General features: G+C 40.3%; 1 protein-coding gene across 1 annotated transcript; it reads right to left on the reverse strand.

The window, feature by feature from the left end:
* Window positions 1-3,543: 3,543 nt before the first annotated feature.
* Window positions 3,544-5,006, reverse strand: LOC116858280 (protein cereblon-like). Its single transcript, XM_032843025.1, is given in 2 exon segments — window positions 3,544-4,934; window positions 4,936-5,006. Coding segments are annotated over 2 exon segments (1,332 nt in total). The 3' UTR covers window positions 3,544-3,673.
* Window positions 5,007-27,332: the final 22,326 nt, after the last annotated feature.

Here is a 27,332-nt window from a genome sequence, read left to right on the forward strand (position 1 = left end):
AATAAATAAATAAATAAAATCTTAAAGGTCAATCTAGGGGTGTGTGATATTGTGTTTTATAATAAGATATATATATATACACATATATTTGGTGTTTGACCCTGTCCCTGGTACCCAACTCCTAAAACACTTGGAATGTCCTTTGCTAAGAGTACTCAAGGTATTTTTTGTTACATTAATGGAGTGACTTGCAAAGCCCTTAGGTAACCTAAGGCTGAGGTCGATTGCCAGGGCACCCACCCCCTGATTAGAGGGTTGGAACTTTCAGTACTCCACCCGCAGGACCTCTGGGGAGCGGGGAGGAGCTAGAAGTTGAATCAATAGCTAATGGCCAATGATGTCATCAACCATGCCTATCTAATGAAGCCTCCTGCATAAAAATCTGAAAGGACAGGGTTTGGAGAACTACCAGGCGGAGGACACAGCCAACTCCAGGGTGACAGAAGCTCCCGTTCTTAGGGTCCTTCCCGACCTTACTCGTTTATCTCTTCATCCTGCTATTCATCTGTATCCTTTATCATATCCTTTTGATATAGTTTTGGGATGTTGGTGTGTTCGGTGGGGTCCAAACCCAATAGTCAAGAAAGAATTCTTGAGACATCTTTGGTGCAAAAAGGTGCAAAAATGTAGTTTTGAGATGTTGGTGTGTTTGGTGGGATCCAAACCCGACAGCCAAGAAAGAATTCTTGAGACCTCTTTGGTGCAAAAAGTTGGTTTTACTAAAGCACTGGGACAGGACCTGTGGCCGGAAAGAGCTGCTACCCCAAGACTGATTGTGAGGGGCAACGGATTATATACTTTGGGGTGAGGGGAAGTAAAGATATGGGAACTTCTGAAAGGATTTTCACATGTGAAAGAAGACTCATGGGGTATTGTTTGCTGTTTGTCCAACCAAGGTTGTTTTTACCTCCAGCAAAAGGCATTAAAATTAAAAGGGCTGGGAGCTTCTTGCAGGAATGCTGCTGCTCTGCCTGCTGCAAGAATTTGTTGATGGGCTTCAGGTTATAAGGACATTTAATTTGATCTACATTTCCTTCTGCCTTTGTTTCCCACACCACTTTAACAGACTGGAAATTTTTTTTTTTTAAGATTTTTATTTATTTATTTGAAAGACAGAGATCACAAGTAGGCAGAGAGGTAGGCAGAGAGAGAGAGGAAGGGAAGCAAGCTCCCTGCTGAGCAGAGAGCCCGATGCGGGACTCCATCCCAGCACCCTGAGATCATGTCCTGAGCCAAAGGCAGAGCTTAACCCACTGAGCCACCCAGGTGCCCCATAACAGACTGGAAATTTACGTAACTCTTTCCCTGTGTTCTATGAGCTGCTTTAACAAACCTACGGAGAGGGTTGTTGGAACCTCCAGTCTGTAGCTGGTTGGTCTTAAGCTCAGGTGATAACTCAGGCTTCCCACTCCAGTCCGAAGGGGAGGGAGCTGGATGGAGAGCAGTCCTGTGGGACTGAGGCTTAACCTGGGATCTGATGCCATCTCTGGGCAGATGGTGTCAGAACTGAGTTGGCAGAATGAGAGCAAAGGAGACTCACAGGGAAGAACCACCCAGAGAGGATCTGGGTTTTCCCTACATAGGAAGAAAAACAGATTTTCAATTAAAGCCAGGCTAGTGGGTGCATTGACGAGGTTGCTATATGGTAAGCCCAAGTCACGGTTGTATATATCTCTCTGTGTAAACCGTTAGGGGTCCCCAAGACAGACGCGGCTTTGGGACACAAGTCATTTTAGTCCCCAGCTATCCGTCCCCCTGCCCCATCCCTTTCCTGAACTTTGCCCTACATGCCCCAGAATCAATGCTTGCAGAACTTCTTAGAAGGTGTCAGATGACAGAGAAATGCAAAAACCTCAATAGTTAAGGATTTCAAAGGAACCCAGGGGATGCAAAAACTGTAAAAGCCTCTACCAGACCAGGAAATAGCCCAAGCATATCAGAGAGAACAAATCCAGGGTAAAAACTTCCAGTGCTGTTTTGAAGGGGAACAAGACCCTGCCTTCCTTACCCGAGATAAGGAGCCCAAGACCCCACCTGGTTTATACCTGCTCGTGAAGCACGCCTGTAGCCCCTTCCGCTTGCCCCAGTTGCCTCTGTTTCATGAGAGTGTTAAAGTCTCCACACTAGAAGGAACACACCCTCTATTAACATAACCTAGGATTACCATGCGATACGTTTTCTACATTCATCTGGGTAACCTTATGCCCACCGTTACATGCCAGGATGAAGGTCCCTTTTCTGAATATTTGTCCTAAATCCTAAATAAAAATAACCCTCTCACCCCTGCACAGGGAGTCACAGCTGTGGAAATCATTCCCCATGACTTCCTTGTTTGCAGCCAGCCAAGTTTCCTTTGTGTGACAGCTCCTCCTGGTGTCAGTTATCATCTCGGTCTGTAACTCACAAAGGAGCAAACTCATGCTAGTTCAGTTACCAGGGGGCAGTTGTGAATTTATGATTTTTAACTAGTGGCCCACGTACTACAGATTTGCCTTCTTTGTGGTTAAGATAGATAAAGGGACAAAATTGTCTATAAGAGTAATTAAGCAATGTTATGTAATAACATCTGGAAGCTGGTATCAGTAGAAAACTATGCAGTGATATCAATTGTATTGATGAGGGAACAGAAGACCAAAGGACAAAGGACAAAGCAAAAGCTGACACCCTCCAACTTTCTCCCACCCCCACTCCTGGGTGGGACATATGTGACCTTTAGGAATTTCCCACCCATCTTAATGTTAATACCTTGCTAGAGGGAGAAATGACCTTGGCAATGGCAAGGCCTCAAGTATCCATATCTGGTATCTTTGTAGGTCCTCTTTAGCATATGAAAGTTCTGTTGAAACTTCCCTTTTCCCTACCTCCCCCCAACTCCAGGGTACATAACCTGCCATCGCTCACAACCCAGGCAACAGCTCTTCCTGCCCATAGGTCCTGTCCCCGTGCTTTAATAAACCACCATTTTGCACCAAAGATGTCTCAAGAATTCTATCCTGGTCATCGGCTCTGGACCTCGCCCCACCGAATCCCACCTAGATTCTAGAACTTCATCAGTATGGTTATGTCTACAAAAACATGTAATACAGAAATTACCAAACATTGACCTCTGGTCACTGCTCTAATCACCAAGGATGTGCATACAAGGAAAATGTTTCTTTAGGGAAGGAATGGATACTTTTTTTTTTTTTTTAATATTTTAACTGTTTATTATTTTAAAAATTTACAAATCAGTATGAGAGAAACTCAAGAAAATTAAAGGGCCTTGTATTTGGCACCCTAGCTTTGGGAACTTCTGTCAGAGCACAGGTAAGAACTTGCTGTTGGTTCCATGTATCATGAGCAAGTGGCTAACCTTGTGTTAGAGGAATTACAAATAAGTTTGTGCAGGAAACCCATCTCTCCCTTTCAGAGAGGTCTTCATGTCCTAGCAGGCCAGACTATAATGATACCAAGGTACTAAGGTAGATATTCCTAAAAACCAAGTTTTCTAGACTGTTCTTCATCCTTTCAATAGTATAATTTAAAACTTCAAATACCTTTGACTAAGAAACTGCAACCTTCCATGTAATGTTGCTTTTTACTTGGGTATGCATCAAATGCAGTAATTTCCAAAGCAGATCTGATTTTACAAGACCAACTTAATAAATATTAACTTTATCTCTACAGCATTTGTTTATAAGCAAAGTATTACTTTGTTGGGGCTTATCTCATCTTCAGTGTCTGGGATAGTGGGCAGCAGAGCAGATCGAGTCAAACCCCAAAATTTTTGAGGTGACATGTCTTTTTTGGTGGCCGTAAATTTCCATCCAATATGGCTTGCACAGATCCTACACTGGGCGATAGTCCAAGCATACCCAGGAAACCAGCTGTGGTCTGTAGAAGGCCGGCCTATAAGGTTCAAGTTGCAAGCCTTATACACGGTCAGTGTCTCATGCACATATCCATGAGGATTCACATAAGCTGCCATTGGTCCACACAACGATAAACTGAATATTTCATTTTTGGTTGTTATTTCTGTTTCTTGACATTGTTTACAGCAAAGAGATGTACATTTATTCATAATATCTAGTTCACAGCGAAGTCGTTGGATGGCACTACCAATTTTAAGGAGCTGAATCCTTAATACATCATCAATAGGAGGACAAGCAGCTACTCTGTAAGAAAAATCTATTGGATTTGAAGGAAGAGAATCATCTTTTAGATTTTCATCCCATTCACGCAGCTGTTTCTTGATTCTATCCATTAAAGTTTCAGCATCATATAAGGAATATAGCCAGCGAGGTCATGAAGTCAAATTTGCACAATGAAACTTTCTCTTCTGGTATTTCTGCCACCATTTACATGAATACTGGTCTTCCCATGAGACAGGTTTTGAAGGAAATATCTGGCATTTATTGAGGGATTCTAACTGAACTGCAGACATCGTTGAAGGCAACGCACATTCAGGAAGAATTTGCACTTTAGCTTGCTGGATTCCATCTGACTGTGTTCTTAGCTCAAGGACTTTGAACCTTTGTCTTCCAATTGCTTTCACTTTCACTATCTCAATTCCGAAATCCTGTTCTTCTCGATAGGCATATATCTCTGCTGTTGTTCCAAACTGTGCTTCCCTCTCCTGTATATTACTGTATGCAAGAACTGCAAAGGTTCTGTCTTTCTGAATTAAATTCCGCACCATATTGACTTCCTGAGGACGAAAAAGCTGAAGAGGTAAGGTCTGCCCAGGGATCAGGATCATCATCACCTGCGGCAGAACTGGAATAACCTGACAGCTATCGTCACCGTGCAAAGTCCTGCCATGAAATTCTTCCATATCAGCACCCAGATATGTATGTGACGTTGGCAGACTGGTGTCAAAATTTATGACGTTTGGTTTTTTGGCTTCTTTGCTATCCTGGTCTTCGACTTCCATTTCAATTTCATCTTCTTCCTCACTCTGCAGGGAGGAGCGGCAGGTGGTCGCCCATGTTGTGCGCGGCGTCCTGCGGGCCTCTCTCGCCAGCCATGTCTGTTTACCCGCCGGAATGGATACTTTTAACTGATGTATGGTACATAAAATATTTCCGTCTCTTTGCCACTGCTCTATAGTATGACAAGGGCTTGATAAATTCATGGGTAGACAGTTCTCTTCTGGGAAGAGACATCATTTAAGAAAGCTGAGACCAACCGATTAGCTGCCTTGAGTATTACACGAATTGGGTCTTCAAATCAGTGAAGGTGCACACACGAGTTGTGTCTTTCCACAATGTCAGCTTTACTCAGTCATTAAGGAAGTTTAACGCAATTGTAAAACAGGGTGAGAATTCCAAACTCAATGACATTTCGTGGCACATTTAACTTGGCTTCTCACAGACCACACAAAGCAAAGCACGTGACAAGTCATGCAACAGTAAGATAAACAAGGGCTAGAAAGTTAACAAACCAAATGTGAGCGCACAGTCAAGATGAAGTCTTGGTTGGATCTGACTCAGATCCAACTTGAACTTGCTGCTTCCCACGTTCTAGCGGGGAAGGATCTGTTCTGCTCAGAGATCACTCAGGGTGAACCTTCCACAACCTTTTGATGTGGTCAGACACGAGAGGGTCAGCATCTAGAAAGTCCGACAGTTCGCTCAAAAATCCTCCCTTTTTATAGGAGTTTCATCAGTCTTGGCCGTTTGCAGACTTCCTCTGGTTCTGCTGGTTGTCAGTTCTGGGTGGGTTAGCTGTGCTGGTTTCGCCCATACCCGGTCTTAGCTCAATACCCTTGGCTGCTTGCATCACTGATTGACTTAAGTGACCTCATCTTGCTCTCTACATTCAGAAACAGAAGTTAAATTTAGTATTAAAAAAATTACAGTGGAGGGATGCCTGGGTGGCTCAGTCAGTTAAGCATCCGCTTCCACTCAAGTCAGTCCTGGGTCTGGGTGGAGCCCTACCTCAGGCTCCTTGCTCAGCGGGGAACCTGCCTCTCCCTCTACTTGCCATTCCCTATGCTTGTGCTCTCCCTCCCTCTCTCCCTGACAAATAAAATATTAAAAAAAAAAATACAGTTGATAAAATGTCTCCAATAATACTTGTAAAAAATTTTCTAATTACCCTGGGTGATGAAGAGAAAAGAAATAATTGAGCTATTGAGAGACGATGAAAAGATTTGTAAAGGGACATAGTCATGATTAATACACTTTATAGAGGGAATCCAACTGTAATAAAGTATGACAGAAGTTGTAAGACAACGAAAATACATCTGAGAACTATATAGCAAAGAGATCACACACGTCATATGGTGTGGGGCCATAGCATACTACATGTTGCATTTGAGGGTCCAGACTTTTCCTGCTTCACATCGGCCTCACAAATGCTTGTATCCTTGAAACTATCAGGAAAGCCTGATACTAGGGAAGACCTTCTGATGTGAGGTGTCTGGTTTGACCATCTAATCTTTTATGTTGTCTTCTCAGAGAATGTTTAGAAATTATTTGGCTAAAAAAAAAAAAAAGAAAGAAAAATATCTGACTCAAATTCATTGTGTTATAGATGAAGAAACAGAAAAACCTTTTTTTTTGCTTCTTTAGAATTTTTGCTTCTTAATCATTAATTATCGTTACATATGAATAATTTGATTTCTTATAAATCACCTACATTTGATCTATATCATATTGCCATTTTAAGTTCAGAGTCATCATCTTAGCGATGCCAATGACCTACTTGTCACTAGGAGTGAACACTTCAAATTCAGATTTGTTTATCACCACATCTATGAATTGGCATATAGACCTTTAAATTCCAAATTATTGCTCCTGATACTTAGCTCCTTTGTTTCCTACTAGGATTACTTGAAAATCTTTCCCCCTATGTTGTATCTGCTCTCTGTACTAGTCAGAGTTCTCCAGAGAAGCAGAACCAATAGGGTGTGTGTGTGTGTGTGTGTGTGTGTGTGTGTGTGTTTTAAGGAATTGGCTCACATGATTATGTGATTATAGAAAGAGGCAAATCTGAAATCTGGAGGGTGGGCTGGCAGGCTGGTGACCATGCAACCCATCTGTTAGCAAGAATTCTCTCTAGCTTGGAGGAAGTCAGTCTTTTGTTCTCTTCAGGCCTTCAACTGATTGGGTGAACCCCACCCACAATATGGACAGCAATCTGCTTTACTCAACATCCACTGATAATTTCATCCAAAAACACCCTCACAGAGACTACCACAATAATGGTTAATCCTATATCTGGACACGTGGCCCAGCCGAAATGATACATAAAATTAAGTATCACAGTTTCCATAGGACCCATCTTCCAGTTTTCTTTGGATATTTTCATCTCTTTCCTGCAAATTTCATTTTGTATCTTTATTGTTAATTTTTACAATTCTCCAGCAAACATATTTGTTGGGAAAACACTGGGAGTCACACACATCTGGTCCTATGGAATAGTACTTGTGAGAACAAAGTCACAGAGTATCAACATGAAGTGTGTGTTGCTATAGTGCTGCCTACAGTTCTGGAAGAGGACATGGGGACCTGGTCACAGCAGACATCAGATGCTAGGAAGGGCAGAGACTCTGCCACGATGTGGTATTTCAGCTGCATGATAAGCGAAGCAAGAGCTGCTGTATCATAACCATGGGTTAGGATCCATCCCAATTTTGCCACTTCACATTCATTATTTGGAAAATCATGAACCCCTCCTCTGGTGTAATGAGTGGTCTAGGCTTTAAGTCTTGCATTCTTAACTATATATCATGATGGGCCAGTGGCCTGATCTGCCTCCTTGATATCCTTGAATTAATTGCCTTAAGGTTTTGGCTCTAGTTGCTTTCCATAAAGCTCCGTTGGAGGCCAACATCTTCTCTGAACAAAGAACCTGGAAGGAATCAGACATGGACAAATTAACTCTTATTTAACTGAAAAAAAAAAAAAAAAGTTTCTTTCATCCTTCATGAGATGGTTAGCCACACATGCCTCAAATTGCTTTCATAGTTTATGATCTGAAACTCAAAATCCCTTGAAACTATCTTAATTAGCCATCTATCTCTTCATTTTTCATAGTTAATGTTTTTATATCTCTGTCTCCACAAGACTCAGCCATTATTTTGTCAGATGAGTTTTGACATCTTCATAAACATACTTCAGAAAGCCAGCACGCATCCCACTGATGCTTGTCAGATCACTTATTAGGTGACACGGGTGCTTTTTTAATAGTGTCTCAGTCACTAATCACAATACGTAGCTCTCTCCTCTGGGGGCCAGATGGAAACATGCCTCCTGTTTGGTTTGGCCTGGGAGATTTTCTTACTTTCTCGAGTAGGGGATCCTATTGTTTATTTAGAATGCCCTCCTGACTGCATATTAAGTCACCTGGAAATTGTGTAAAACTATCACTGTCCCACTACAGATCAACTAAAGAGTATCTGGAGATGGTGAGCAAGAATCAGTGTTTCTTTAAAATTCTCCAGGTGATTCCAATAGGCAGCCAGCATTGAGAGCCACTCTTGGTGTGCTTAACCTCAAATTCTTAAGATAAAATGAATCACTGACACATCTTGTTAAAGCTCAGATCCTGATCAGTACGTGTGGGGCAGTGCCTGGGAGCCTACCTATCTAGCAGGTGACACTGCTCCATGGACCACACTTTGAGTAGAAAGGTTTTTGAAGTTCTTGGTTCCTTCTTAATGGTTTTAATCTCATACTGAAACATGGTTTTCCTAATACGTCACTTTTATTTATGTATATTCATCACGTGCAAATTTTATGGACACGATGTATCTCTCTCCTGTTAAATAGCATAATCCCTTTGAGTTGTGGCATTGGATTTCCTGGTTTGTTTTTTTTTTTAAAGATTTTATTTATTTATTTGACAGACAGAGATCACAAGTAGGCAGAGAGGCAGGCAGAGAGAGGGGAAGAGAAGCAGGCCTCCTGCTGAGAAGAGAGCCAGAGATGCAGGGCTCCATCCTAGGACCCTGGGATCATGACCTGAGCCGAAAGCAGAGGCTTAACCCACTGAGCCATCCATGCGCCCGGGTTTTCTGTTTTTATACCATCTAGATATTAAGAGTTGAAAATAAACTTAGAGATGACCTGGCTGGTGGTTTCAGATGTGTTTCCCAGAGCACAGAGTCCGGAGAGGGACTTGAGGGAGGTGTGAGAGGGTGCAGGCAAGACAGGAAGCTTCATCTCCATCCCAATGGGGACATTCTACTTCTGTTATTTTGTCCTTCAGTGTGGTATTTCAGTTGAAAAGTTTTTTCAGCTGAAAAAATAATAGAAAAACACTCCTTTTGTCATTTCAAAGATGAAAACTTGAGGCGCTTAAGTTTATTAAATGTTACATACTTAAGTTTATTAAATATTCAATAACAAATTCATAGTTTCTGATAATAAAAAAATCACTGACAATACTAAGTTATAGCACATGCCAAGTTTACAATATCAAATGGACTAAAACGATCTTGTGCATATTTTGCTTTTAGTGTCCTTAAGATGCCTGTCACATTGGTGTTTGTTTATAGATGAGTCATCAAAGACATAAAGGAAGCAATTTACAGAACTACTCCTAAGACTCCAAGCGTATAGTCAATAGTGCAGTAAACCAGGGAATGAAAAGATGACATTGTCTGCAGATACATGACAGCTCAGCAAATGAGCACAATGCGAAGCAGATACTGCCATGCCCTTCCCTTTGTCCCAGCTGTTCTAAGCACTATAGATTTGTATACTGAGCAGAAATTACAGTATACAGTATTTTTCCTATTACTTATAATTATCCTGATTCTCTTAGGGAAGAGAAAATAAGACCTTGATCTGCACACTAGGAGCAAAATGATGGCCTTGTGGTCTTTCTAAAAGTATCCCCTGCGGTGTTTGAAAATATCATGTAGTATTGCCATTGGGCATACACAGCAAAGCCATATTTAAGTAAGTACCATAAGCAAAAGAACTTAACAGGGTATTAGCAAGGGAAGATTTAGCCTAGTGTGGTCCTCCTCATGTTCATGTTTGGAGAAAACAGAAAACAAGGGTTTTCGGCTGATGCATAGAATCATTCATTCGGAACTATAGTTTCCGAAGATATGTGAGTGACTTTCTGGGTAGTAGTGAATCCAGAATGGAGTGGAAACAGGAACGTCTGTCTTCTGTGGTCCTTGACGGGTTGTCATTGCATGTGCTAAAAAACCTCAATTCCATCAATTTTATGTTTCTTTTAAAAATCTGATTTTATGGGGGCACCTGGGTGGCTCAGTGGGTTAAAGCCTCTGCCTTCAGCTCAGGTCATGATCTCAGGGTCTGGGATCGAGCCCCATATCCTGCTCTCTGCTCTGCGGGGAGCCTGCCTTCCCCCCTCTCTCTGCCTACTTGTGATCCCTGTCTGTCAAATAAATAAATAAAATCTTTAAAAAAAATACGATTTTATGTTTGAATTTTTAGGGCACTGATCTTAGAGGACCTATATCTCAACACACTTAAAACTAACAACTACAATAGTCTGTTTCTGTTTTTGTCAGCAGCATATAAATACTACAATTATAATTCAGCCTCTAGGCAAATGCTTCTGTATTTGGTGGTAGGAGGAGAGGACATGAAAGGTGATGAGTAGGGCTGTCAGGACGGGAAAACCTTGCTTGTTCAGGAGAAATATTTCTCGGTTCTCTGCAGTCTGCCCTCTGTGTGCTCTGTATTCTTTTGTAGTTTATCCATCATTGTGATTCTATCCACTTCCCATCTTCCATATATTTAAAAAATGTACTTGATATGCTGATTACAATCTCCTGTCCCCAACAATTTTATACATTTATTGCTTTTTTGTATTAAAATTTCGATGTCATTATGAGACACAAGGAAGATATTCAGAACTGTTTCTCTAAAAACTTTAAATATTTAAAATATGTTCAATTTTTGAAAATAGATTATGCATCCTTATTTCATGCTACATGTTACATCGACTTCCCAAGCATATTAAACAATAGCAAATTAATCGCAAAAGTATTCAGAGATCAAATTCAGGTTTTCCCTCCCTTGAAATGAAAGGGGAAATGCTGTAGACATAAGGACTTGTATTTATGTGTCCATATAAATCATAAGACCATGAATCTATTTGACATTAATGTTCTTTGGGGTTTATAAGATTCTCAAGGGCAAAAGATAAAGTTCTGGAGTTGGCGGGAACAGTAGGGCAGCAGCTAGCTGTTCACATATATCACTCCATTTTGTTTTGAGCATTGCGGTAAGTCTGGATGATCAAGAGGGGGCCCAAATTTCTCACTCCTCTCTTCATCTATAATCTTTCTTGGCACACAGGTTATAAAGCAGTAGCCTTGATCGGAGAGCCCCAAATGAAACTCCCTCTCTCTTTGCCCCCAGTTGGCTTGCTTATGCCCTGTACTGAATTCTGCTGGAGGCCCTTGGCTCGGGCCTGCCAGTCTGAGCAGGCTTTGACTTTGCCACTTTGAGCTCATCCTTTCAAGGTTCTTCATACCCATAATGTGTTCTCTATGTGCAATCAGGGTTCTTATACTCGCTTGTGCTTATTGACACTTATTTAACCTCACCCCCCCAATTCAAAATTTTGTGCCACAGAACCCCTAATTCTTATTTCGCCTCTTTCCCAACAGTAGATACAAGGACACTCTGAAGCAAACACTGCAAAGAGGATATACACAGAGAAGTGTGCCTTTCCGTGATTTTCCCAGATTCTGTTCTGAAATCAGTCCGAATGCATAATTCAACCCAGCACGTGTTGCGTCCCTGCTTGTCTGCTCAGCATGGGGTAGAGCCAAAAGCATTTAAAACAAAAGCATTACGTCAACAAACTTACCATTCTCACTAGGGAAGTAAGACCATGAGGAAACCGGAAACCGTGGAGGACAGCAGATGATGGATTCCAGGGTATCTGCTGCTCAGAGTACATGCTTTCGTAACCCACAACATGGAAGGAGCAAATGATTATATATCTAATTATTAAATTATTTAGGGATTTCTCAGCAAAGACTTCAGAATGTTCTGGAATTTCGAGGAGGAGGCTATTCTTAGGCGGCTGTGAGAAGCATTGGCATAAATCCAAAGCAGGTGTGCCCAGAGTATACTCACTTATAACTAAAAGAAGTCATTTTCTGTGCTGCTGGATGGGGACTGGCATCCAGGCTTGAAGGGAGGCAAAGGGACACTGAGCCAAGGGCCGAACCGAAAGTCTAACAGAACGCAACAGGTGCAGATTCACAGAAGAGGGGGCGTCTGTGAAGCCTGCCGTCTCTGGAAGCAATGGGGAGCAATAAAAAGGCAGGTCTGTTTCTCCAACTTGGAGACAGAGCTATCGATAGATGTCAGATTTAATGTGCTTTGCAAATGCGATAAAACAGATGAGCGATTTTAGACAACTGCCCGATCTTCCCATTAGACTGTATTTCAAACTCATACCTGACTTGTGCTGTGCACTGGAAGGTGACCCCACTACTTCTCCAAGCCTCTTCTGTCTTCTTCACTTTCTCCTTTGTCAGTAACACAGCACTTCACGTCAGGCTGACCTTTTCCACTCTCCGCCCGAAACTGAGAACTGGTGCAGAACACCTTCTAATTAATTCACCCCAGAAAACCTAGAAAAAAGGGCTAAGGCCTTTTAATGTCTTGTCCTGGAGCTCGGGCCGGTGTTCATTGAAGATAACCCAGAGAACACAGCGAAGAGATCTACCCCCACAGGTCTCACTGGAGGCTGAAAATGGCAGCACTAGTAACCCATGTGCATTTATTTTTTCTTTAAATAAAAGGCAACGTGGGCTTCTGTGAAAATATGTTTCTTTCTCTTTCAACCTGATTTGCCAGCAGCGTCATCTGCAAAAAACATTTCAACCATTTTCTTCCACAAACCCCAGTAAGCCAAGGCATGTTTAATTTGTTACAATGATTCTACTTGACTATGGGATTTTCCCCTACAAATCATTTGCCCCTATTGTTGTTTTATGTATGTAAAGATGTAAAGCAAAAAAATATTTCAAGCCCTACTGGATTAGTTTATCAAATGAACAATTTTAAATTATTCTGTTTTCTCTTCTCACTGCCTTTCAACCTCTAATTGTTATGGATTTTTCTCTCTGTTAAGCTTTCAAGTATTTCTTTCTCCTGACATATTTCTATGTCAGTTAAATCCATTGCAAAACAAGTAAAATGTTCTTCCTTTTGCCTGGATTGGGTTTTTGTCTGTTAACTTCCATATAAATGGAATTAATCTGTGTTTTCTAATCACTTCATCTCCACAGGTTTACCATACAATGCTGTTAATCACCATGTAAATTTTCTATTGTCTGGCTTATGAAATTGAAGTTCCAGAAGAAAAAAAAAAGAAAGAAAGAAAGGAAAAAAAAAGAGTTCCTGGTCTCTAACACATGAAAAGTGCCAGAAAGGACAATGGGAGTGTGTTTTAAGTAAGAGAGAAAATAAACTCCTTGGGAGTAATAATTAAAAGCTAGGTAGAGAAAGTGTTTCCAGGAGGAAGGAATGATCAATGGCAATAATGATACTGAATAAAATAAGGCCCGATCGTGGACCACTGGGCAGCAACGTGGTATTGAGTGGTGACCTTGACTGGAGCACTTTTGATGGAGTGGCAGAAGTGAAAGATTGACGTCCTCCCCACAGAGAATGACCAGAGAGAGTGGAGACACTCACTTTAACAAGCCTCTGGAGGATTTTGCTGTAAAGAGAAGCAGAGAGACCTAGAAAGAGATGAGAAATCAGGCGAAGTTTTGTGTGTGGTATTTTATGGATGGCGGATTATATAGTATGTTTGACTCTGAAGCCAATCCAGCAAAGAATAAGGTGGGGAATTTATGACGTGTAAGAGAGAAGCAGATGATCACAGGAGACTCAGTCCTTGAATCGGTGAGAGGCATGCCGGGCAGTGCACACGTGGAAAGTTTGCTCCTAGATAATTGGACAAGAACAGTCAATGGCAGTAAAATTAACAATTTCTATGGTAATTGTACATGGAAGATCTTTTCTGTCCCTCTTAATTTCATCTGTAAAATTGCGAGATTGTCAACAGAATTACCAGCTTTCATGCGTTCCAATATTTTTAAAAAACTTTTTTAAAATCATTTTTTTGCTTATTTGTTTATTTGCTAACAAAGACCACATCATGAGCAAAAATGCAGGCATGTGAAAAAGCTTGAGATTGTCCAGATACTCGTAGGTTTGCGGGCTGCGCTCATCTGGTACATGGCAAGAAATAGCAAGAGGTGAGGTGAGCCAACTGGGTTACTGATGAATTGAGAGTTACCTTGTACATTTCAATGTGTTCCCACCTTGGGCTTTATTATTTAGATGTTGGGAAAATATCATGAATCATTAACAAGGGGAATGGGCTGACCAGAAATGTGTTTTCAAAAGAGGGGTTGTAGATGTTTGGAAGGAAGTCAGAAAACAAAAGTGGTAAGCTCACATTAAAGCCTAAAACCAAAATCGATTTTTTTCAAACTGGGAAATTCTGGTGTCTTTGTTGGAAATGTCTTCCTCGAGCTAAGACGCCAGTAGATATTTGGGAATTTCACAGAAAAACACATGTATGCAAATATACACACAGCACTCTGTATAATTTTGAATGAGCTAGATTCATCGTAATTGCCAATGTAAATTAGCTCAGCTTGCTCTGTTACGTGTTCTCTAAGTACAATATTTTAAAAGCAAGATCCCTTTTAGTGTTTTAGTACAAATTTGTACCTTTTTATTTCATCAAATTGTAGTGGTAGTCAGTAAATTGGGTTACTTGCATGATTCTTTGGAGAGCTCTATTTTGTTTCTTATATGATAACATTATCAAAAGAGGGAATATCTACATCATCACAAAATCTCTCAAAAATTTGTAAACACTTTTCACAAACTAAGTTAAAAGCCACACATTTATTTTCTTTCCCAATTTACTCTTTGAATAAAAACCTGTCATGAAAACACCTGACATTGATGGGTAGGAGGAAAACTTGATTTACATTGTTTCAGTTATATGTTCAACAAGAATACATTAAGTGCTCCTTATTATGGCTCTGCCACAGGAGCGTGGTGATGCATATGCTAATAGAGGATTGAAAACTACATCGGAGAGGAGGAAATGTGTCCCAGGTGGTGGTTGGTTAGGAAAGGGTCCTCAATTAGGGTCAGATTCTGGCGCACCAGGATCCCTCCAAGCTCCCAGTGCTTGAGTAACGTTAGCTGGTTAGGATAGCCATAATGAAACACAGAATTCAGCTTTGATGTCTTCCACGGAAAAGCTGCTGCAAGTGGGAGTGTTTCTTAAAAGTAAGGGAGCAAGGCATGCTGTTCCAAGGACGAGACTAGAGATAAAGAGAACAGCAAGTGTAAAGTCCTAAAGGCAGGAGCACGGATATTTTTTCTTCTCGAAATGTCCTTTTCAGTCCATAAAGATAGGTTTGTCATGGCAAGTTTTGTATGAAAGCTATCTGTTTCAATTCGACTCGACACATCTCTCTTGAGTAGCTTCATGCTGAAGGGGACTCATCCCTCCCCGGAGTAGTCCTAGCAGGCGACCCCAGCATGCTGGAGGCTAGATACGCAGGACTGAAGGAGGAAACGGAGTATAAAAGCCCCAGGGGGACGAAGCCGCCCTGCAGCCAGGAAATGGTCATGTCTATTCTGTGTGAGAATGAATCAGCCATTTGCTAACTGTAGGGCTGTTGCACACAAGGCGCATAAAACCAGATCGCAGTAAGAAATTGTCGCCCATCAAGTAGGACATTTTCCTGTTTCCCTACCTCTTCTCCACCAACAACGTGGTCATTTCTCCAGGCTCGATGGTCCTGGGGGAGCTGCAAACAGCCACTGGCAGGAGAGGGAAGGAGAAACGAGGAGGCATCCGTGGCTCAGTATGTGTTTCTCTGCCTTGAGTGCACATGAGCTACACGGGGTGCAGTTTCATTTACGAGGGTTTTAAAGTTGTACTTGATTGGATTGAAATTTTGGTGCCCAGAAAAATAGGTTACTTGCTGAGAAGGACCAGAAAGGCTGTGGGACCTGCTAGAGACACTCTCAGAGCACAGGGAAGGAGGAGCTGGCAGACAGAGTCCGCAGACTCTGGAGAGCATCAGGAAAAACAGCATGGTTTCTTTTATTTGAGCTCAGCTCATTGATGAAATATGTGTTGTTTCTGTTTCACTGTCCTCAGTTGGTTCAGAGCACGGTGACCAGCTGCTTCCTGGCTAAATACATCACATGCTCCCTATTGCCGATGGCTGCGCAAAGGTGGCAAGTGTATTTTTATTTAATCAAATCCGTTCTGCGAGAAGGCCGAAAGCAAACAGAATACTGTGATTAAATGTAGCCATGCTTTTCTCTGAGAAGATGTCAGGAGGAAGATAGGGCATGAAGGTTGGAGGAGAACCGAAAATGCAATGTATGCAAAGGAGAAGAAGAACCCCAGAGGAAAGGGGCACCTGGGTGGCTCAGTGGGTTAAAGCCTCTGCCTTTAGCTCAGGTCATGATCTCAGGGTCCTGGGATTGAGCCCCGCATCGGGCTCTCTGCTCAGTGGGGAGCCTGCTTCTCCCTCACTCTCTGCCTGCCTTTCTGCCTACTTGTGATCTGTCTGTCAAATAAATAAATAAAATCTTAAAAAACAAAAAACTAAAAAAAAAAGGAAGGAGAGGAGATGCTGCTAGGAAAATCTATTATATCTACCTGGGTATGGAAGACCATTTGAACATGGTTCCAACCTCCTCTCACAAGAATTGCCCCATCTTCTGTCATGTTCCTGCCACAGCTTCCTTCTTGCCTGACCCCACCAGGTTCCTTTCCAGCTGTCCTATGTCCAACTCAGTGCTGTTTATGCCCTTTTACGCCTCTGCCACTTTTGCCTTCAGCATCTGGATTTAGTGTCAATCCTTCAGCACAAATGCCTTTGTCGCCTTCAGGCTGAGTTGGACATTCTGGGCTCTGCCTCCTCTGGGTTGTTATTCTTTGCTGAGTTCATGGTGGATGATTTCCCCTATTGCCCGGCATATAGCACGTGTATCTTTTGGGATCCACTAAACTCCAAGCTGCCCAGAGACAGCTCTGTGTCTTCTGCATTTTTTATTTATTTTTATTTTATTTTTTATTTTATTTTTTTAAAGATTTTATTTATTCATTTGACAGAGATCACAAGTGGGCAGAGAGCCAGGCAGAGAGAGAGGGGGAAGCAGGCTCCCCGCTGAGCAGAGAGCCCGATGCGGGGCTCGATCCCAGGACCCTGAGATCATGACCTGAGCTAAAGGCAGAGGCTTTAACCCACTGAGCCACCCAGGTGCCCCTCTTCTGCATTTTTAAATCTCTAGAATCTGGTATAGTTCCTCATGCATTTTAGGTGATCAGAGTGTTTATTTAATTAATTGACAATGATCATCAGGCAGCTGACTGATGGCAGGAGAAGGAAGAAATCAGACAGCTAGGATAGGTCTTTGCTAAGGACCAACCTCCATTTATTCGTTGTTTTCAAGGACTCCCAACACCAGGAACAAAGAAACGAATGGGATTTCCAACCCAGAATTAGACAATGGCCCTGAACTTTTCTCCCGCTGTCCTTCCTGGCACCAGAGACTTCTTCCACGCAGCCCAGCTAGAGATGGAGCAGTACCTTAGAAAGGACAAGACAGGCTAGTCAACTCACAGCTGAGTAAGGCTCTAGCCCTAAAAAGGGGGCGACTAGCAGCCTAAAGATGCAGAAATTACAGATCCAGGGCTGAGGAAGGGGCCTCGCAGTGCCTAACTGAGGACTGTCTGTTCTGAACGTTACTCTGCTGCGGCAGGAACGGGTGCTTCGTATGTAAAGCCTCAATAATAGCCAAGGAAATCCTTAGCTTTCTAAATTTCTCTTTAGGGCAATGTTTCTACATTATTCTCTCCCTCTTTCTGTCTTCTCTCATTTATAGAGTTTATCTTTTCTTCTCGCTTTGCTCTTCTTCAAAATAAAACCTTTTTCTCCCAAAGGATACAGGTGTTTTAGCTCCGAGATTCAGGCTAGTAAACTATTTTATGTCAGCTTGGATGTTTTTCAGACTGAATGAAATTTTTTGGAGTTATAAGGACACACTTGGTATCCCAGCTTCCTTCAGGTTTCTATATTCCGTGACTCTTTGAGGGAAAAAATGGCATATCCCTTAAAATTAGAGAATATTTTCTCAGAAACTGCAATTTTTTTTTTCCCCTGGGTATCTGATTTTAGAATTTTTAAATCACAAAATTAGAGTAATCCCTGTGGCTTTATTTTTGATAGTTTAATGTGAGTTTTACTTCCGTTACTTAAAATTTATACTAAAATACACAGTATTACATCTACTAGAGTAATGAAACTTGGAAATGTCTTGTAATTGACCAGCGTCCCTCAAAATTGTCTTCATATAGAGTGTTTTTGGAATATTTATCTAACGGCACGTACATTTCCTATTACTCACCAGGGGGTGCCTGGGTGGCTCATGAGTAATAACAGAGTGCAATACAATCAGTCCAAAAAAATCTGAACATACAAAGCATCATTTCCTTTAGAATAACTGAAATTTCTTTTTTTTTTTAAGATTTTATTTATTCATTTGAGAGAGATAGAGAGACAGAAAGAGCACAAGGTGGGGATAGGCAGAGGGGAAGGGAGAAGTAGGAGCCCGAGGCGGGCCTTGATCCCAGGACCTGGAGATCATGACTTGAGCCAGAGGCAGACACTTAACCATCTGGGCCAGACAGGCACCCCTGAAAAACTGAAATTTTATAAAAAGAAAGATAAATTTGTTTTGAACATTATAAGATGAGATACACTGCAATCGGAACATGATCGATTTTTAAGTACTCAAGAGTGGAAAACATTTACTTATGTTCCAGTAAGCCTACTTAAGGCTTTTAAATATTAATAGATTATCCTTGCACTAATGTCTCTGGACCTTGGGCTTAAAAAATAAGTTGCTACTTAGGCACATACAAACTCAGATATCTGGAAATTAATTGTTGCTTATACTGGTAATAGCCACAGTTTTCTGTATATATGAAATCCTGTGTTATTTGCTATAAATAGTGTGATAAATGTGTTTTTTCTCTTTCATCAATAAGGAAAATAAGTCGTAGAACAGCTTAGCTAATTTCCTGTAATTATACAGGTGGCGAGTTGCAGAGTTAAAATCCCAGGGCCTACAAATCCTGTCTGTGCCCTTTACACCAAACTGCCTCAAATGAGCAATAACATTATTTTTATTTTAGAAGATTAACCAGCAAACAAGAGTTCTGAAAAGAGTTTTTTAATTTTTATTTATTTATCTATTTTTTTGCAGTGTTTAAATATGTAATTGGCAAGGAAGGAGTTTGGTTCCTTCTGAGATATATAATACTTCAGGACAATAACTAAAATTATAAGGGATAACATGCCAGGAAAGATCTGATTTTTAGGATTTCCCTATAATTTCTAGAACATTTATTTTAATAATATTCATTTCTACAAATATAATCTAAGAAGGTTAAGCACCAATTACTGGACAACGCTTCCCATGTAATTTAACATGTCAAATAAATCTATTTAGTATTTCTTTTTTATGAGGAGAATAAATCCTTTGACTTATTCCAGGGACCCTTTTTGAGGTTATAAGACTGTATTTTAGAATTTGATTTTGAGGAGTGTATCAACAAATACCAAAAGATCTGGATATTTGATTAAATAGAATCACTGGTCATCAGGAAATAATACATAGTTATCCATTTAACCACAGTGGCATTTAAAGATATCACAGGCAAATTCAGAAAGTTAACTAGCTGTTACAAAGTCTTAGTTCTCCTAACATTGAATAAACTCAGTTTCTTTTTCCACTAATCAAATCAAAGGCCTGATAGACAAAAGAGAATCTTTGTTTTTCCAGGTAGATTACATAAAAGGTAAAGAAAAATGTTTGTTTATAATTTCTAATTTAAAAAATCCCAATAATTCTAGGGGGTGCCTGGGTGGCTCAGTTGGTTCAGCTCAGGTCATGATCTTAGGATCCTGGGATTGAGTCCCACTGCGGGCTCCTTGCTCAGCAGGTAGCCTGCTTCCTCCTCTTACTCTCCTGCTGTTTTCTCTCTCTCTCAAATAAATAAAATCCTAAAAAAAGACTAAGAGTCCTCAAACATTTTCATTTTAACAGAAGATACAAATTTCAGTTTTGCATCAGCTTACTTTTGACATAAAATTAATTTTTTAATTAATTTCTTAAATTCCAGCATAGTATACAGTGTTATATTAGCTATATGAGTACAGTATAGGGATTGAAAAATTCTGTGCGTAACTTAGTGCTCATCATCAGCGTACTCTTACTCCCCTTCACCTATTTCACTCATCCCCCTCCGTCTCCCTTCTGGTAATCACCGGTTTCTCTCTATAGTAAAGAGTCTGGTCTTTTGTTTATCTCTTTTTGTTTTGTTTCTTAAATTCCATATATGAGTGAAATCACATGGTATTTGTCTTTCTCTGTCTGACTTAGCGTTATATACTCTAGATCCATCCATGTTGTAAATGGCAAGATTTTTATGGTTGGATAATAGTCCATACATATGTATATATACACATGCACATGTGTGTGCACACACACACACAGCTTTTTTTTTTTTAATTTTATTACATTTTTTAATTTTTTTATAAACATATAATGTATTTTTATCCCCAGGGGTACAGGTCTGTGAATCGCCAGGTTTACACACTTCACAGCACCTACCATAACACATACCCTCCCCAATGTCATAACCCCACCCCACTCTCCCAGCCCCAATCCCCCCCAGCAACCCTCAGTTTGTTTTGTGAGATTGAGAGTCACTTATGGTTTGTCTCCCTCCCAATCCCATCTTGTTTCACTTATTCTTTTCCTACCCCCCCAACCCCCCACATTGCATCTTCACTTCCTCATATCAGGGAGATCATATGATAGTTGTCTTTCTCCAATTGACTTATTTTGCTAAGCATTGTACCCTCTAGTTCCATCCACCTCATTGCAAATGGCAAGATTTCTTTCTTTTGATGGCTGCATAGTATTGCATTGTGTATATATAAAACATCTTTTTTATCCATTCAGCTGTTGATGGACATCTAGATTCTTTCCATAGTTTGGCTATTGTGGACATTGCTGCTATAAACATTCGGGTGCACGTGCCCCTTTGGCTCACTATGTTTGTATCTTTAGGGTAAATACCCAGTAGTGCAATTGCTGGGTCATAGGGTAGCTGTATTTTCAACATTTTGAGGAACCTCCATGCTGTTTTCCAGAGTGGTTGCACCAGCTTGCATTCCCACCAACAGTGTAGGAGGATTCTCCTTTCTCCACATCCTTGCCAGCATCTGTCATTTCCTGACTTGTTAATTTTAGCCATCCTGACTGGTGTGAGGTGGTATCTGATTGTGGTTTTGATTTATATTTCCCTGATGCCGAGTGATGTGGAGCACTTTTTCATGTGTCTGTTGGCCATCTGGATGTCTTCTTTGCAGAAATGTCTGTTCATGTCCTCTGCCCTTTTCTTGATTGGATTGTTTGTTCTTTGGGGGTTGAGTTTGCTAAGCTCTTTATAGATTTTAGATACTAGCCCTTTATCTGATATGTCATTTGCAAATATCTTCTCCCATTCTGTAAGGTATCTTTTGGTTTTGTTAACTGTTTCCTTTGCTGTGCAAAAGCTATTGATCTTGATGAAATCCCAATAGTTCATTTTTGACCTTGCTTCTGTTGCCTTTGGCAATGTTCCTAGGAAGAAGTTGCTGCAGCTGAGGTCAAAGAGGTTGCTGCCTGTGTTCTCCTCAAGGATTTTGATGGATTCCTTTCTCACATTGAGGTCCTTCATCCATTTTGAGTCTGTTTTCATGTGTGGTATAAGGAAATAGTCCAATTTCATTTTTCTGCATGTGGCTGTCCAATTTTCCCAACATCATTTGTTGAACAGACTCTTTTTTCCATTAGACATTCTTTCCTGCTTTGTTGAAGATTAGATGACCATAGAGTTGAGGGTCTATTTCTGGGATCTATATTCTGTTCCATTGATCTATGTGTCTGTTTTTGTGCGAGTACCATACTGTCTTGATGATGACGGCTTTGAAATAGAGCTTGAAGTCCGGAATTGTGATGCCACCAACTTTGGCTTTCTTTTCAATATTCCTTTGGCTATTCGAGGTCTTTTCTGGTTTCATATAAATTTTAGGATTATTTGTTCCATTTATTTGAAAAAAATGGATGGGATTTTGATAGGGATTGCATTAAATGTGTAGATTGCTTTAGGTAGCACAGACATTTTCACAATATTTGTTCTTCCAATCCATGAGCATGGAACATTTTTCCATTTCTTTGTGTCTTCCTCAATTTCTTTCATGAGTACTTTATCGTTTTCTGAGTATAGATTCTTAGTCTCTTTGGTTAGGTTTATTCTTAGGTATCTTATGGTTTTGGATTCAACTGTAAATGGGATTGACTCCTTAATTTCTCTTTCTTCTGTCTTGTTGTTGGTGTAGAGAAATGCAACTGATTTCTGTGCATTGATTTTATATCCTGACACTTTACTGAATTCCTGTACAAGTTCTAGAAGTTTTGGAATGGAGTCTTTTGGGTTTTCCACATATAGTATCTTATCATCTGCAAAAAGTGATAGTTTGACTTCTTCTTTGCTGATTTGGATGCCTTTAATTTCTTTTTGTTGTCTGATTGCTGAGGCTAGGACTTCTAGTACTATGTTGAATAGCAGTGGTGATAATGGACATCCCTGCGGTGTTCCTGACCTTAGCGGAAAAGCTTTCAGTTTTTCTCCATTGAGAATGATATTTGCAGTGGGTTTTTCATAGATGGCTTTGATGATATTGAGGTATGTGCCCTCTATCCCTACACTTTGAAGAGTTTTGATCTGGAAGGGATGCTGTACTTTGTCAAATGCTTTTTCAGAACCTATTGAGAGTATCATATGGTTCTTGTTCTTTCTTTTATTAATGTATTGTATCCCATTGATTGGTGGATGTTGAACCAACCTTGCAGCCCTGGAATAAATCCCACTTGGTCACGGTGAATAATCTTTTTAATGTACTGTCAGATCCTATTGGCTAGTATTTTGGTGAGAATTTTTGCATCTGTGCTCATCAAGGATATTGGTCTGTAATTCTCTTTTTTGATGGGATCCTGTCTGGTTTTGGGATCAAGGTGATGCTAGCCTCATAAAATGAGTTTGGAAGTTTTCCTTCCATTTCTATTTTTTGGAACAGTTTCAGGAGAATAGGAATTAGTTCTTCTTTAAATGTTTGGTAGAATTAAGCTGGGAAGCCGTTTGGCCCTGGGCTTTTGTTTGGAGATTTTAATGACTGTTTCAATCTCCTTACTGGTTATAGGTGTGTTCAGGTTTTCTATTTCTTCCTGGTTCAGTTTTGGCAGTTTATATGTCTCTAGGAATGCATCCATTTCTTACAGATTGTCATATTTGTTGCCATAGAGTTGTTCATAATATGTTCTTATAATTGTTTGTATTTCTTTGGTGTTGGTTGTGATCTCTCCTCTTTCATTCATGATTTTATTTATTTAGGTCCTTTCTCATTTCTTTTTGATAAGTCTGGCCAGGGGTTTATCAATCTTATTAATTCTTTCAAAGAGCCAGCTCCTAGTTTCGTTGATTTGTTCTATTGTTTTTTTGGTTTCTATTTCATTGATTTCTGCTCTGATCTTTATGATTTCTCTTCTCCTGCTGGGTTTAGGCTTTCTTTTTTGTTCTTTCTCTAGCTCCTTTAGGTGTAGGGTTAGATTGTGTATTTGAGACCTTTCTTGTTTCTTGAGAAAGGCTTATATCACTATATATTTTCCTCGCAGGACTGCATTTGCTGTGTCCCACAGATTTTGAACAGTTGTGTTTTCATTATCATTTGTTTCCATGAATTTTTTCAATTCTTCCTTAATTTCTTGGTTGACCCATTCATTCTTTAGAAGGATGCTCTTTAGTCTCCGTGTATTTGGGTTCTTTCTAAATTTCCTCTTGTGATTGAGTTCTAGCTTCAGAGCATTGTGGTCTGAAAATATGCAGGGAATGATCCCAATCTTTTGATACCGGTTGAGACCTGATTTAGGACTGAGGATGTGATCTATTCTGGAGAATGTTCCATGTGCACTAGAGAAGCATGTGTATTCTGTTGCTTTGGGATGAAATGTTCTGAATATATATGTGATGTCCCTCTGGTCCAGTGTGCCATTTAAGGCCTTTATTTCCTTGTTGATCTTTTGCTTGGATGATATTTCCATTTCAGTGAGGGGAGTGTTAAAGTCTCCTACTATTATTGTATTATTGTCGATGTATTTCTTTGATTTTGTTATTAATTGGTTTATATAGTTGGCTGCTCCCATGTTAGGGGCATAGATATTTAAAATTGTTAGATATTCTTGTTGGACAGATCCTTCGAGTATGATATAGTGTCCTTCTTCATCTCTTCTTATAGTCTATGGCTTAAAGTCTAATTGATCTGCTATAAGGATTTCCACCCCAGCCTTCTTCTGCTGTCCATTAGCATGGTAAATTGTTTTCCACCCACTTTATATCTGGAGTTGTCTTCGGGTTTAAAATGAGTTTCTTGTAGGCAGCATATTGATGGGTTTTGTTTTTTTTATCCATTCTGATACCCTGTGTGTTTTGATTGGGGCACTTAGCCCATTGACATTCAGGGTAACTATTGAGAGATATGAGTTTAGTGACATTGTATTGCCTGTAAGGTGACTGTTACTGTATATTGTCTGTTCCTTTCTGATCTACTACTTTTAGGGTCTCTCTTTGCTTAGAGGACCCCTTTCGATATTTCCTGTAGAGATGGTTTGGTGTTTGCAAATTCTTTCAGTTTTTGTTTTTCTTGGAAGCTTTTAATCTCTCATTCTATTTTCAATGAGAGCCTAGCTGGATATAGTATTCTTGGCTGCATGTTTTTCTCGTTTAGTGCTCTAAATATATCATGCCAGCTCTTTCTGGCCTGCCAGGTCTCTGTGGATAAGTCTGCTGCCAATCTAATATTTTTACCATTGTATGTTACAGACTTCTTTTCCTGGGCTGCTTTCAGGATTTTCTCTTTGTCACTAAGACTTGTAAATTTTATTATTAGGTGACGGGGTGTTGACCTATTCTTATTGATTTTGAGGGGGGTTCTCTGCACCTCCTGGATTTTGATGCTTGTTCCCTTTGTCATGTTAGGGAAATTCTCTCCAATAATTCTCTCCAATATACCTTCTGCTCCCCTCTCTCTTTCTTCTTCTTCTGGAATCCCAATTATTCTAATGTTGTTTCGTCTTATGGTGTCACTTATCTCTTGAATTCTCCCCGTGTGGTCCAGTATTTGTTTGTCTCTCTTTTGCTCAGCTTCTTTATTCTCTGTCATTTGGTCTTCTATGTCACTAATTCTTTCTTCTGCCTCATTTATCCTAGCAGTAAGAGCCTCCATTTTTTATTACACCTCATTAATAGCTTTTTTGATTTCAACTTGGTTAGATTTTAGTTCTTTTATTTCTCCAGAAAGGGCTTTTATATCTCCAGAGAGGGTTTTTCTAATATCGTCCATGACTTTTTCTAGCCTGGCTAGAACCTTGAGAATCATCATTCTGAACTCTAGATCTGACATATTACCAATGTCCATATTGATTAGGTCCCTAGCCTTTGGTATTGCCTCTTGTTCTTTTTTTTTGTGGTGAGTTTTTCCACCTTGTCATTTTTGTCCAGATAAGAATATATGAAGGAGCAAATAAAATACTAAAAGTGTGGCAAAGACTCCAGGAAAATGCACTTTAGCCAAATCAGAAGATACCCCAAATCATGGGGGGGATGGGTAGAAAGGGGATAAAAAGAAGTTCAGGAAAAAAAAAATTAAAAAATAAAACAAATTTAAAAAATATAAAAAAGAAAAAATATATATATTAAACTGGTGACTAGAACAGGGTCACCCCCTGAATTTTGGGAGTATTTTGGTCTCTTAGAAGAAACTACCTCCCAAAATTTTAAAGAGTGAAAAATATATATAAGGGTAAACACAATGAAGGGATGGAATATGCCTATAAAGATAAAAAAACAATTTTTTTTTAAATTTCTAAAAAAGGAGTTGATAAAGTAAGTTGGTTGGAAGAATAAATAAAAAGAAAGTGGAGAGATTTTGCTCGGGCTGGAGACTAGAACACCCCAGGGCTAGATTTAGGGCATATTTTGATCTATTAGAAGTTGTACCCCAAATTTTTTAGAAGAAAAAACCCTATGTGTATACAAAAAATAATGTTAGATACAATGAAGGATAAAATATGACTATAATAATGAAGTTTCAAAAAAGATTATTATTTTTTTTATGAAAGATATTGTTGATATAAACTAGTTAAAAAATGTTAAAAGAGGAAAGGGTAAAAGTTAAAAAAAATTTAAAGAAGAAAAAAAATAAAGTTAAAAAAATTAAATTAACTGCAAGACTAAGGAATCATGGGGAGAAAGCCATGAATTCCATGTTTTGCTTTCTCCTCCTCTGGAATTCTGCTGTTCTCCTTGTTTCGTGAACTTGGTCTTGGCTGGATTTCTTGCTGATCTTCTGGGGGAGGGGCCTGTTGTAGTGATTCTCAAGTGTCTTTGCCCCAGGCGGTATTGCACCACCCTTACCAGGGGCCAGACTAAGTAATCTGCCCGGGTTCGCTTTCGGGAGCTTTTGTTCCCTGAACGCTTTCCATAGACTTCCGGAAAACGAGAATGAAAATGGCGGCCTCCCAGTCTCTGGCCTGGAGGAGCCGAGAGCTTGGGGCCCCACTCCTTAGTGTGTCCTCAGAGACAAGTGCTTAATCACTGCTGTGTCCCTGACCTCTGGCTGTGCTCCAAGCTCACCCAGCCTGCTACCGGTTCAAGGTAACCCCGAGCTGAGAGCTCACTCCTCAGCTCTGTCTCTCTAGCCGGTTTTCCCGCTCTAATACCTGTGAGCTCTGTGACACTCAGACACACTCTGATCCTTCTGTGACCCCATAGGACCTGGGGCCATGCTGACCCCATGTGGGCTTCCTCCCGGTTTAGCCTCTGGTGCAATGTCCCTCAATGGAGCAGACTTTTAAAAGTCCTGATTTTGTGCTCCGTTGCACCACCGCTTTCGGGGAGCCGGCCCCTCCCCCTGTGGTCTATCTTCTGTCGCTTTGGATTCACTTCTCCTCAGGTCCTGCCTTTCAGAAAGTGGTCGATTTTCTGTTTCCAGAATTATTGCTGTTCTTCTCTTTGGTCTCCTATTGGATTTGTAGGTGTTTTCAATGGATTGATAAGCTATCTAGCTGATCTCCTGCTACCTGATGTCATCTCAGCCTGCTACTTCTCCGCCATCTTGACTCCACACACACTGCTTCTTAATCCTTTCATCTATCAATGGATACTTGTGCTGC

This window comes from Lontra canadensis, unplaced genomic scaffold (assembly GCF_010015895.1).
Source record: "Lontra canadensis isolate GAN:19392208 unplaced genomic scaffold, GSC_riverotter_1.0 scaffold1, whole genome shotgun sequence".
NCBI classification, from domain to species: Eukaryota; Metazoa; Chordata; class Mammalia; order Carnivora; family Mustelidae; genus Lontra; species Lontra canadensis.